Genomic DNA, 12,217 nt, shown 5'->3' with positions numbered 1-12,217 from the left:
GGGAAAGGAATTGTACCTGGGGTAGGACGATATGCTCGATGCCATGCGATTCACTCTCTGCAGGGTCCGTCTTAGAGTCCACTGTGTCCTCGTCCTCCCTCCTGATTCTCGTCAGCATTTGTCCTGCTTTATTTCTATTAAAATGAAAGTTATCTAACTCATCAAAACGTGATTTTTTTTTTGTTGTCGTCAGAAATAGCAGGTGTGTAAATGCACATAACAGGTTATTTACCGGATGAGAATGATCTTGACTTTAGAGGGTGCGTTGTTGATAATGGTGGTGGCGTTTTGATGACTCCGACCGTACAAGATCTGGCCATTTATCTGGGAAAAAAAAAACAACAAACAACCGTTGGTTTTTGTGTTTTCTTTGACTTGGCATATGCCTTTTCAAAATGCCCTTTGATTTTATGTGCAACAATAATTATTGAAAGCATAAAACTAATTAAAGTGTCTAGAAAAAATGTCCATATCCACTGAACATTTACTGTCACTCTGCAACCAAAAACGTAAGCTTATAGCTTATTGGGTTTTTATATGACAGACCAGCTGAAAATAGTGTTTAACTTTAATTGGACAGAAAAGGTTTTCCAAATTTTTTCCAGATAAAAGTTTGAGATGGAGGGTTTTTGTATTCATCCATCGCTTACAGGAGAAAGTTAATATCAAATTCATGTCTCAAACTCAAATCATGTGTCTTTCACTCCTGTTACAGTTCTTTTTTTGTGATAACAGTACCCTTTTCTAAGATTTCGGCCATTTGTTCATCTCAGCCAAATTTGTTCCCCATTTCTATTGACCTTACTTACCTCCAGCAGCTCGTCCCCAACATGTATTCTCCCATCCAAGCCAGCAGGCCCATTCGGGTCTATTCCTTCCACACAGACACTCATTCGTGCCCTGGAGCCCTCCTCGTTGCCTGCGAGTCTAATTCCCAAACCGTGAGCTGCAGGGTCCTTCTCCAGCTCAATCATGTGGAGCTTTCCTGACAGGCTGCCATAGCGCTGGAGCATCTTCTCTAGCAGGGAGGGAGTGTTAACAAACAGGAGGGTTGTTAGGAGGAGAATATAATGGCTCAGCCAAAAAGTGTGGCCGACTACATCTAATGACTGACACTTGGAGACATGTGGAGAAGCAATCCAGCCTTGAGGACAGTGTGTGCGTGCATGTGTGTGTGTGTGTGTGTGTGTGTGTGTGTGTGTGTGTGTGTGCGTGTGTGCGCGTGTGTGTGTGTTGCTGCAGTTTGCAGGGATATTTATTGTTGTGGACTGGGAGGACAATGTGAGGGTTTCTGTTCGCTGCACATATATAATATAATTGTGCTGTGTGTGCATGAGTGTGTGTGTGTGTGAATATGAACTTCTGTGGCGATATACCAGTGGATACATGTCTATATGTGCATGAGTTGAAATTTGTGGTTGTTAGCGAACATTTTAATAATGCACGTACATGCTCTCGCTTAAACACATGTTCGAATTAATATTTTAAGTTACCTTAAAGTTACCCGCTGGCGTCTGCATAATCCAGCTGTTTGAAATGTTATGGGGAAAAAACGAGGTCTTGCGTTACTGACAAAAAGAGAGTTGTGATAAGTATTGCCTGCCAGGGTTCCATAATGAGTGGCATCAGCAATTTTATAAAAATAGAAAAAAATAATTACTCCTTCACTGAATACATGTGCTTGAAATTAAAGGTAGGATTTTTCTAAATATGTCGGTGTTATTTTATGACTTCTTTCCAAGGGGTGCCAAAAAATATGACTGGCACTGAGGTTTGTATGTGAGAATGCCTTCCTGTTATTATTGTTTTTGAAGCAGGTGCAAAAAGAGGATAGAGGAAACAAAACTGTGTCATATTCCGTAACTAAAGACAGCTCCATGAATTATGCACCTTCTGAATGCTGCCTGTAGCCAGAATTATAACCTTTATTTAAGGAAAGGATCAAGGTGGCCACTAAGATAATTCCAGGTCATAACATTCATTTCCACCAAAGGAACAAAAGAGTAATCAGCCAGATCACTGCGCCAGCCAGCTGGTCTCCCGTGTAAATGTCAGAAAAATATGTCCATGTCTAAACTGTGTAAACTCATTGTCTGTGAGCATCACAAGTACAATCTCCTCCAGAGTTATTTATGTCTTAGTGGGTTTATAGTTGGGTTAGATGACACATGGACTCAAAATCATATCAAGGCAGTTTGGGTACATGTGTTGTGTTATAATGAGAAGAAAGTGATAAAAACGTAATTTGGAAATACAGTACATCGATTACTGAAATCTGTCAGAGCACCATAAACACTGGCCTAAGAATATAACTTATCTCAATATCAGAGAGGCTACTTCAGTTCACAAGTTTACGTAACAGGGATTTAAAAAAGGTGATGTTTCCATCCAATCATATTAACAAATGTGTTAATATTAATTTATGCCTTTAGAAAATTGACAGGAAACACTATATAGTCAGACCAACAAAGTAATAATCCCAAAAATGTCACTTTTTGGAGCTTGCTCACATTACGAATTAAATTTCATCATTTTCACATTAAACCACAATTCTAATGACGATATTTTTTTTTTTTGTTTTTGAATGATAATACGATAATGACAGGTTATTGCTTTGTGAGATTCTGTTTTGCAAATAAACTGAAGTTTTTACTTCAATTAACTTTAAAACTTAACCTCTGACTTCTCTTCTGTGAAGGAAAAACAAAAAAATATAGATTTCTGCTTTTGTTTTTAATTATGTCAGTTTTGGTCCTCCTCAGTCCTTTGGTCTTCATGACGATCTTTGATCCCTCTTGTTCTCTAACAAACCTCCAAGGTTTTCAGAGATTTTTGCTCAAATTAAATTACACACTAGTTGAGGAGAAGAGGTTGAGAGGGCATCCCGTATACAGAAGCTGTTAGTCCTTGGTGCCGTCTCTGGGGTTCGATTCCTGACGCTGGATTGTAGCTTCATGTCACTTCCCTTTCTCTCTCTCTCTGCCCATTTTTGACTAATACATCAATATTAGTCAAAAATGTCACTATTGTCAAACATAAAGGAAAAAAAAGAAAATAAATCACTCACTAGTATATTATATTTACTATTTAGGGGTTTGGAGAAGCTATTTTATTTAGGGATGAATACAAATGTACACTACATCTGTCAGATTTAAACTAGTAAAAATAAAAAAGAGTAAAAAAAAAAAAAGAAGAAATTTGAGCTATTTATAATTTTCTTGTCACTTCACTATGCCATACTTTGTATTGCTGTATCAAATCCCAAGTGTGGCCACGCAATAAAAAGTTTGAGGAGTGGGAGTAGTTTTCGAGGTTCGGTATCAGCATGTGTTCGTTCTCTCTGGAGCTTTGAGAGGGTGGCGGTACTCCCCCAGGCTTTGGGCAGCGGGCCTATTTATGTCTGCATGACGTCTTTATGATGCACACTTACTCCTGCCGGTGTCGTCTCCATCCTCTGCTGCCGCATCGGCTGCTGTTGTGACATTTACGGGGCTTCTCCGATCCATTCTATCGGATGTCGGCGATGGGGCCTTGGGGAGAAGTTTTTGCATTATTGAAAAGGCAGAGTTTGAGATGCCTCAGGGGCCCTTCAGGCATGAGCTGAATGACCCCTGAGGCTTGTTCCGTGCGCTTGATGAAGCAGAGGGAAACGCTGGTGAACAAGATGAATTAATGAACAAAGTTTTTAATGCCAGCTATAAATAACATGAAAGATGGCCAGAAGAATCATGCATTATTTGTAGCAGATGCACAAGTACATGGGAAGATAACTTCAAAAGAGCGTGCTGTCTATTTAGAGTTATGCATCTGCATCAAAGCAAAAAAAAAAAAAAGAAAAAAAAAGACTTTTTAGCAAACAAGGTAGCTGCAAGGGACTTTGAACCATAGGGGTTCTATTTACACATGTGCACATTAATTACTTTCTTACAAGTTAGTTTGATGCAAACGCAAGGCTTCTTTTGAGATGTTGCAGTAAAAGCCATGCATGCACACTCACACTAAACGATGCACCAACCTTAAAGGGGGTGGGGGTGAAGGGGTTCGCAGGGGAAAGACTGAGGAACAGACTGCTGAGAGTCTCTGCCTCCTAAGAGCATGGAAGGAAACACAGATATAGCTCTACGCATTGCTGCACAAATCGCACAAAAAAAAAAAAACACATTTTGGAAAATTCTGCGTAGGTGTTAATGACTCATCACTCTTTATATAAAATGCAGTGCGTGTCACTCAATAAACTGCTGAGAAAACACAGCCAAACCTCTGCTACAGTGTGGGGGCTGACATTCAGTTTGAGCAGGTGAGTTTTGTTCGGAGTTTCAATATTTACTGCAGTACCTGCTCTTTACCTCTGCAGGGCAGTGTTTGGTTTATGTTTAGAAGCATCATTTAATCAGCCTTTGATGGCGCTTTATGTCAAACCATGATTGTAAAGGTATATGGTTGCCTAATACCTACAGTTATTGTCATATTTCTTGGCTCGGAAAGTCTATGGAAACATCCCAGAACTTAATGATATTGTTATTACATTATTATAATTATCATAAGGTGGATGAATTAAAAATGAAGGGGGGTCCTGGTTCTGCTTTTTCGCTCTTCCTCATTTTTTTTCATTGCATTTTTGAAGTATCGGACTGGGTCTCGGTGTCGACCGATACTCAAAATCAAAGAAATCGGATTCGAACTCGGAAGCAAATAAACCTCATCGACATCCCTGAAGAAAGAATCAAACTTTCCACCTAAGTATACATTCAAAGCCAAAAATCACAGTGTGACAGTTCACCTAGGGAGCAAATCTGCCTTACCTTGTTGTTGTGTGAGTCGGACAGCGGTGTAGGAGATAGTCTTTCATGATTGATGGGGTTGGGAGACTGTTAGAGAAATACAAGATGCAGAGTGGGCAGATGGAAACCTATATGACTATGAGACATGAATACAATTTTGATTACCTTATCAGTAAAAGATACCTTTATTTAATATCTTATCTGTCAAGCAGCCGTCATGATTTCAGGTTTCAAATATTGATGCACGTTTGTTGGAGCGTACCAGTGTAACATACACTGAAGAATGTGTGTAGTTCTTGTGTCAAGGTTAAATGAAATACCTACGTATTGACATGTATGTATGTTTTCTGAATGTTTCGGAGCAGCTGTACCTGAGTTCTGTCCGGACCGGACTGAACAAGAAGCTGCACAGTGTCCCCTGCCCTGCGGATGGCTTCTACTGCCTGCTCATGGCTGGCATCTCTCAGGTCCACGCCACTCACCTTGGTCAAGAAAAAACATGCAAGCTAGATTATCATTATCATTTGATTAGAAAAAACGAACAAACAAACAAACAAAAAATTGAAATACTATGCGTGTTGCTAAGAAATTCCTGATTTGCTCAGGAAGTTCACCTGCTAACTGGACCTGTGAACACACAGGTATAATATAATCACTCCAAAGAGTTCAAAATCATCAATTTGACTTCCATAGTTCAGCTACACAAAGAATTTGCTCTTCATCAGTTGACCACATGTTCCACTCCTTCTGTAGATCTTGTCAACTCCAGACATCTTAAATAGTCCAACTGCAAAGTTTGACCTAATAAGTGTTACTTGTGTGTGTGTGTGTGTGTGCGTGTGTGTGTGTGTGTGTGTGTGTGTGTGTGTGTACCCAACATTCTGGAGTTATTACCTGTGTTTATGTTAAGTTTTGCACATGCCTGTAGAAATGGACTGTGCACAATGGAATGCACTTATGTTTTATGTGCGACGTTATAAAACAGGGATGTGAATGACTGGTGGAAATGATAGAATAAACCCACACTTCACTCGCTGTGCAGTGGGGCGTTCTGTCACAGGATGCTGGTAAGAAACAGCAGACATGAACCAGACTGACTTAATAGTTCCAACTTCTTCCGAGGGATCACCTCTACTTCTATTGCCCCCCTCCTCCTTGTGAGGTAGGTATTCCCAGTAAAGGTGCAGAGCAGATTTTAATTTACAAACAGGTAAATACCTAGTCTTTTCCACATCAGAAAAAGACAAGTGCTCGATGTTGAGAAAAACAACATTTGACACAACCATGCTTGTGGAAATGGATAAACTCTTCTCCTGGGACCGGTAAGAAAATGCTCTGACAAGTTGTGAGTTAAATCGACTGACTCGAGCTCAGAATAGGATTTCACTTCCAAAGTGGTTTCTTCAGATAGGAGTTGAACAACCAATCATAGAGCTTTGGGTAACCATGAGAACTCACATCCATATTCAGGGATGAGTGGTGTGTACTCTGTTCCTAAATGCAAAATGCTTTTGTTTTACTTTAAGATACTCAACAAGAAAAATAAATGTTTTTGCCTTCCTATAGGCAAGGTGTTGTTGAGTCCGTGCTCACAGCTGCCTCAGACGTTTGTATCTGTTTTATTCAGCGGATGCGAGTGGAACCTGACATGGTCTTCTGCTGTTATCGCCTCTTTGCCTCAAGGCTGAACATGTTGTGCATTCTGCAGCCATTCTGCTTATCACAGTTGTATAGAAAGAAAAAAAAATGTTATCCAAATTACAGTAGCCATTCTGTCACCTCAGACACACAATGCCGTTCTTAGATCATATTCGTCAACAAGGACATTTATGAAACTAATACCTTTACAAACCACATCTTGACTCATTTAAAGAGGTCATATTTTATTCCCACAGTGATGGTTGATATACAAGTTATAAATCTAGAATGATTTTAATTTCCGCACTTCCGTCAGATTTTTTCCCCCCAATTTTACCTTGGGTGCCTTCCTCCATCCATTTAGTCTCACTTCCAATTGTTTCATTTTTTAAAATATTGTGGTATGTAGTTACTTTATTACAACCACTTTTTGACTTCCAAATGTGCAACCTTCAAGGACACACACACACACACACACACATGCACACAAACCTCCAGTATCCTGTCCCCAACCCTAAGGGTGCCATTAAGTGCTGCAGGGCTGTCGGGGCTGATGTGCTTGATGAAGACACCCCTCATCATCTCTCCACTGCTCAGTCTGCGGCCCATGCCTCTGCCTCCCATAATGCTGATACCCAGCGATTGGCTCGGTGCTCGAGTCAGCTGCACACTGTTACAGAGGAAGGAGGCAGATACTGAACAGCTCATTATCCCTCTAAAAACTAGAGTTGTGCTCAATACACCGCTGCAAAAAAAAAAAAAAAAAAAGAAAGAAAGCAAACAGAATTAATCCCGATTTGTACCCTTATCTTTATTTTATCTTTTTTTTTTATTTTTGCAAACATTCCGTTTCCCTGTATTCTCTGCTTACCACTGGGGATTATATTCCAAAGATTAAGTCAAAACAAAAACATATTGTTTCTCACAGGAAGCCACATGAACGATGATTTTTGTGTGTGTGTGTGTGTGTGTGTGTGTGTGTGTGCGTGCGCGTGTGTGACGCGTATATTACGTGATTTATCCAAGTGGCACAAACGCAATAAACAGAAGATGGTAAAGCAGTTACTTTCTCCAAATCTCAAAAAAGATGTAGCATGAAAAAACAAATCTGCTGTCCTGTTGTTCTAAGACCACTGTGAACATAATTGGAGCCCTCTTGGATTCTGTAAACCTTCTCTAACACAGAACGCCATGAAAAGCATCATGGGAATTGGTTTAAGAGCATCAGACAAGTGAAGCTGAACACAGTGAATTACTGACCTTTTAGGCTGATCCCAAGACCAGGCTGCATGTGAGCAGGCCTCTTCATGGTCCTCTTCTTTACCATCAACTTTTATTTTCACCTGTGGAATTTTTACTTTTACACCTTCATTTGTTTCGTCTGCTCTCTCTTTTGCATCCGTTTCCTTCACTTTGCTATTGGGAGGCTTTTGGAGGGATTTTGGAATCTGCCAGCTGGTGGTAGGAGAAAAGACACCCAGACGGGAGAAAGAAAAGAACAGAGTGAAACTGATTGCAAATCATTTAAATGCTTTGGGGGAAAAAAAGCATTTTAAAAATGATGCTCTGAAGCATGTTATGTGTCATCCAAATTAAATGTCAACTATGTGCTCCAAATTATATGTCAATAGGTTTCAAACAGTAATTTTGAGAATTTGCAGACAATGTGATGTCCAACAATCATTACCTCTGTCAATTCTATAATTATTAGCTGTCTCCTCAATTTTGTGAGCTGAGCAGCATTGGGCAATACTACAAAAAGCTCAAAATATTAGGAGGTACAAACAAGCCATTTCGATGTCAAGTTATGAAATCGGTTAGTGGTTTAAATCTTACATGTTCAGCATTTTAAAACAGTATTAAGTAATCCACTTTATTCCAAACAAGAGCTTAAGGCAGTGAATATGTCAGAGATATGTCAGCAACCAATGAAGAGCACCACATCTTAAATGTAACTGCATTCTGGACTCACTCAATGCAGAGGGGATCAACATGACCAGCTGCAAAACTGGTTAAACCCTCTCTTCAAATATCAAATCACCCAGTTTGCTTTTCACTCCTGTTATGAGCTTCTGGTCCCTCACATGCTGACAATCAGATACCTGATAAGTAAAATCTGTGAGTATGGAGCTCACAACATTCAGTTGGTTTGACTGATCTATACAGAGAGGACAACGTCAAGCTGTGTTTAGCAAAACAAAGTTTCGGCAGTTATTTGGAATAAGCTCTAGTACCATTAGATGACGAATATCACAAAACATGATGTAGAGAACCAATAAATAGCACTTCAAATTTGTCAAGTGAAAAACAAAACTGTTCAGCTCAAAGTTTTCAAAAATGTGAGGTCCATCACCATAGGTAACCCAAATGCTCAACTGTACTGCTCATCCCACAAATGCAAATAATTTCCTAATCAAATGCTGTACCTTTGAAAGGCACAAAAACAGGCTTTCCAACAATAAAGCAATTACTGCCAAATCACTAATATGACAAGGAAATAAGCAGTCAAGCAATTTTCCTTACTTTTACATCTCTCTGTCTCTCTCTAAGCGTCTCATCCTCCAAACTAGAAGCACTGTTAATAAAAATAATAATAATAATAATAATAATAATAATAATAATAATAATAATAATAATAATAATAATAATAATAATAATAACAAAATCATCACATCATCATAAGAGTAATTTTTGCTGACTAAAACAGGCCCCATGATTATTACTGTAATAGCAATTTGCGGTTTAATATATATATAAAAACCAATGATAGTCATAGTAGATAAATTTGCACACAGTGATCGCAAGACAACATTTTCAAGCAGTTACCCATTTACTCCTTTACAAGTCACAAAGGTTGAAACTGAATTATATTGTTGAGCCTTGAGAAAATACACTGATTAAAGTGCAAATAGCCCTGAAAATATTTATTTTCTCCCAGTGAAGTCACAACAAGGTTGTGTCTTGAGGTGTGTGTGGGTGTGTGCTAATGCATACAGTATCTCTGTTGACAGCGCGTGCACCGAGTTTGTGTGAGTGTGGGAGAAAGAGTAAGAGAAAGGCAGATATTTTCATGAATATGTTTAACGGTGCGCGGCTGTAATAAGAGCCAAGGGTGTGCCATCACACAAGCCCGTAGCCAGTTAATGCTCAGAGGAAAGCAGAACAAATGATCCTAGCAGGACTGAGAGGGCGACTGGGAGAAGACGACAGGAACCAGACTGGGAGGAGAGACACACAAACACAGAAGAGTGAGGGTGAGATGAAAGACGGATTGCAGACACATAGCAGAAGAACAGACAGACGTGATTGAAAGATAAAAATGAAGAAAAGATTGCAGGGAGTAACGGACGACGGCAGGGAGAAGAAAAGTGAAAACAGGAACAAACGGAAGCGCAACGATTCATTCTTGCTGACAGTCGGCTCTGAGATCCACACACGAACAGCTAAATATAACTCAGGGATTCAACACGGAGAACAACGGAGAGGAAGAAATACCGACTGGAACAATAAAGCTGGCTACATCCTGTGGCAGTGTTTTCTCACCTATGCGGTTAATTAAAGTGACAGATGTTGGATTTTTTCAAATATTAGATATGCCGTATTTGTAGTCCCATAACTTTGGTGCAGAAGGAGTATTGACTCAATTGTGGAGTCGTTCTGTTTTCATAAATGTTAATTAGAAGGTGCATGTGAGATGTCTGATGTTGTACTCCGCCTTAAGTGTGTTAGTTTGTTAAATTAAATAACTTACAATGTCACATTTATTTAACTTAATTTTATTTTATTTATGTCAACTTATTCTACTAAAGAATGGAACCGGATGTTTTGGTCCACAGCATCGCCTTGCAGCAATAAGTCTCTGAAATAAGTTTTCTAGTTTTCCAGGTACCCAGTGACTAACATTAGTCAGCAAGTGTTAGATAAAAATTGTAAATTGATCTCAACGAAAACCCTGCGCAACTATTTTGTTGGCTATGCCACCTTCTTTCACCTGTGATGGTTGGTGATATACACAACACGTATTAAGCAATTGATTACGGTGTTAAGTCTCCAGCTGTAATTTTGTAACATGGTTCTTGCGAAACCTGGCCATGCTACCACAGATACTGGGAGTTTGGTTAAGTTAGAGACTCAACATGATTGAAAGATGCCTTTTATCGTGACTCAAAGCTTATTTACAAGACATCCCTAATACTTGATTGTATGAGCTAAAAAGTAAAATAAATATCATTGAACTGTTGCGAGCCTAATTTGCACAAATTCAGTTACAGTTTCATGAATGAAAAGTTGTATGTGGGTGAAAAAAAATAAAATAAATAAAGCCATTACTGAGCTGGTACAACTAAACACAGGTACAGGTAATTCTCATTATATGAAACTCTTCTGACTCTGCTGCAGAGAACTGGAGCTCTGGACCCTTGGTAAGGATTGGATGACCACACAAAAAAAGCAGAACTCTCTCTCTGTCGTACATTACCTTGTGTCTGAGCCTAGGGTGATGGTGGGGATTATGGCTGGCCCTCTGAAGGCTTTGAATGAAACAGTGGCCCTGACTGTGGGTGGCTCTGGAGCTGCTGTTGTTTTGTGTTTGACCGAGGCAGACAATCTGAGCGCTGATGAAGCCGGAGGACAGGAGGATCTGGCTGAGACTGACTCAGGCTCAGGGGTAGGTAGGGTGGGCGAAGAAGATGGACTGTCTGTTGAGATGGAGGCCAGAGGAGGCAAACAGAGACGGGTTCGGTGGTCGTCCACCTGATGAGCTGGAACATAGGTTATCCTGAAAGCAGGGTTAGATAGAAAATATATATATATATATATATATATATATATATATATATATATATATATATATATATATATATATATATAGTCAAGTAAAACTGACAAGGTTGCGTACAGTGTAAACATCACCGTTAATTCAGAAAAAGTTATTTTTCTTTAGTGAGAACAAAAATAGTTGAAAAGATCAGTAAGTAGACATTAGGCCTTGATGAACATAATTTAATTATATTTTTTATTTCTAAGACTCAAAGTATAATTTACGTTTTATTTCATAGACAATGTGGCATTTTGTTGACTTTCATAAAACCTTATAGTTTGTGACCACACCAGTCTTTTGGTAAATAATCTGGTAATTCTATGAGTAAATGAATCAAATGTTTCATTAGGTTGCCTTACTTTAAACACAAATGCACATCTTTTAAGCTTTTTATTTGTGAAAACATTTGAGAACTATGCAGCATTGTTTCTTCTCATAATAATTAGAAATATAATCCCACAAAAGTATACTGAAGGTTGAACAGGTTTAAGCAGTGAGAATATTTCTGCAACCACACAATGCTCTATAGATATTTGATAGTAGCCATTAGAGTTCAATGAGCCCATGATTGATATATATCCCATGCTGTTTGCTAAAATGACACATTCTGGACCATCCACAGGGCTTTTATTGTGCAAACTGAGAGAACCACTAGCAACAGCATTTCACTTGTCAACTTGAGATAATTATAGGTCTGTACTGAAGGCTGCGTGGCATGCCGAGTCTGATGTGGCCTGATTGGCATTCAACCTCTTGTGACAGATACGTCATGTTGTGTTAATTGAGCAACATTCCCATGTTTCCCTTTGAACAGGTTCGAAGATGGCACAAGGCATTATTGTCTCCAGACATAGCATTCCTTGTTTTTTTTGTGTGTTTTTTAAATCCAGGTCTGAGAAGAGATCCCTCTCTTCGCCTCATCACATGCATGCTCAGGCATTGTAGATGGGTCATACAGGCACATGAAATAAACACTACT

General features: G+C 39.2%; 1 protein-coding gene across 10 annotated transcripts in view; it reads right to left on the bottom strand.

Annotated features, from left to right (window-relative positions):
- LOC103469128 (multiple PDZ domain protein) overlaps nucleotides 1-12,217 on the bottom strand; it is a 59,782-nt gene that overhangs the window by 14,489 nt on the left and 33,076 nt on the right. For 9 of the 10 annotated variants that reach the window (XM_081609075.1, XM_008416696.3, XM_081609072.1 and 6 more), the window contains exons 21-30: nucleotides 10,897-11,196; nucleotides 7,680-7,874; nucleotides 6,912-7,089; nucleotides 5,153-5,263; nucleotides 4,803-4,868; nucleotides 4,016-4,087; nucleotides 3,431-3,530; nucleotides 810-1,018; nucleotides 233-324; nucleotides 17-134 (exon numbers count right to left, since the gene is read on the bottom strand). In XM_081609075.1, the coding sequence (XP_081465201.1) occupies nucleotides 17-134; nucleotides 233-324; nucleotides 810-1,018; nucleotides 3,431-3,530; nucleotides 4,016-4,087; nucleotides 4,803-4,868; nucleotides 5,153-5,263; nucleotides 6,912-7,089; nucleotides 7,680-7,874; nucleotides 10,897-11,196 (1,441 nt within the window). The remainder of the gene's footprint in view (nucleotides 1-16; nucleotides 135-232; nucleotides 325-809; nucleotides 1,019-3,430; nucleotides 3,531-4,015; nucleotides 4,088-4,802; nucleotides 4,869-5,152; nucleotides 5,264-6,911; nucleotides 7,090-7,679; nucleotides 7,875-10,896; nucleotides 11,197-12,217) is intronic. The other variant, XM_008416695.3, reaches the window with a different exon arrangement.

This window comes from Poecilia reticulata, chromosome 1 (assembly GCF_904066995.2).
Source record: "Poecilia reticulata chromosome 1, P_reticulata-male-v2, whole genome shotgun sequence".
Lineage (NCBI taxonomy): Eukaryota > Metazoa > Chordata > Actinopteri > Cyprinodontiformes > Poeciliidae > Poecilia > Poecilia reticulata.
Note: the sequence above shows the minus strand (reverse complement) of the source record. Positions and strands in the feature narration are given on the sequence as shown.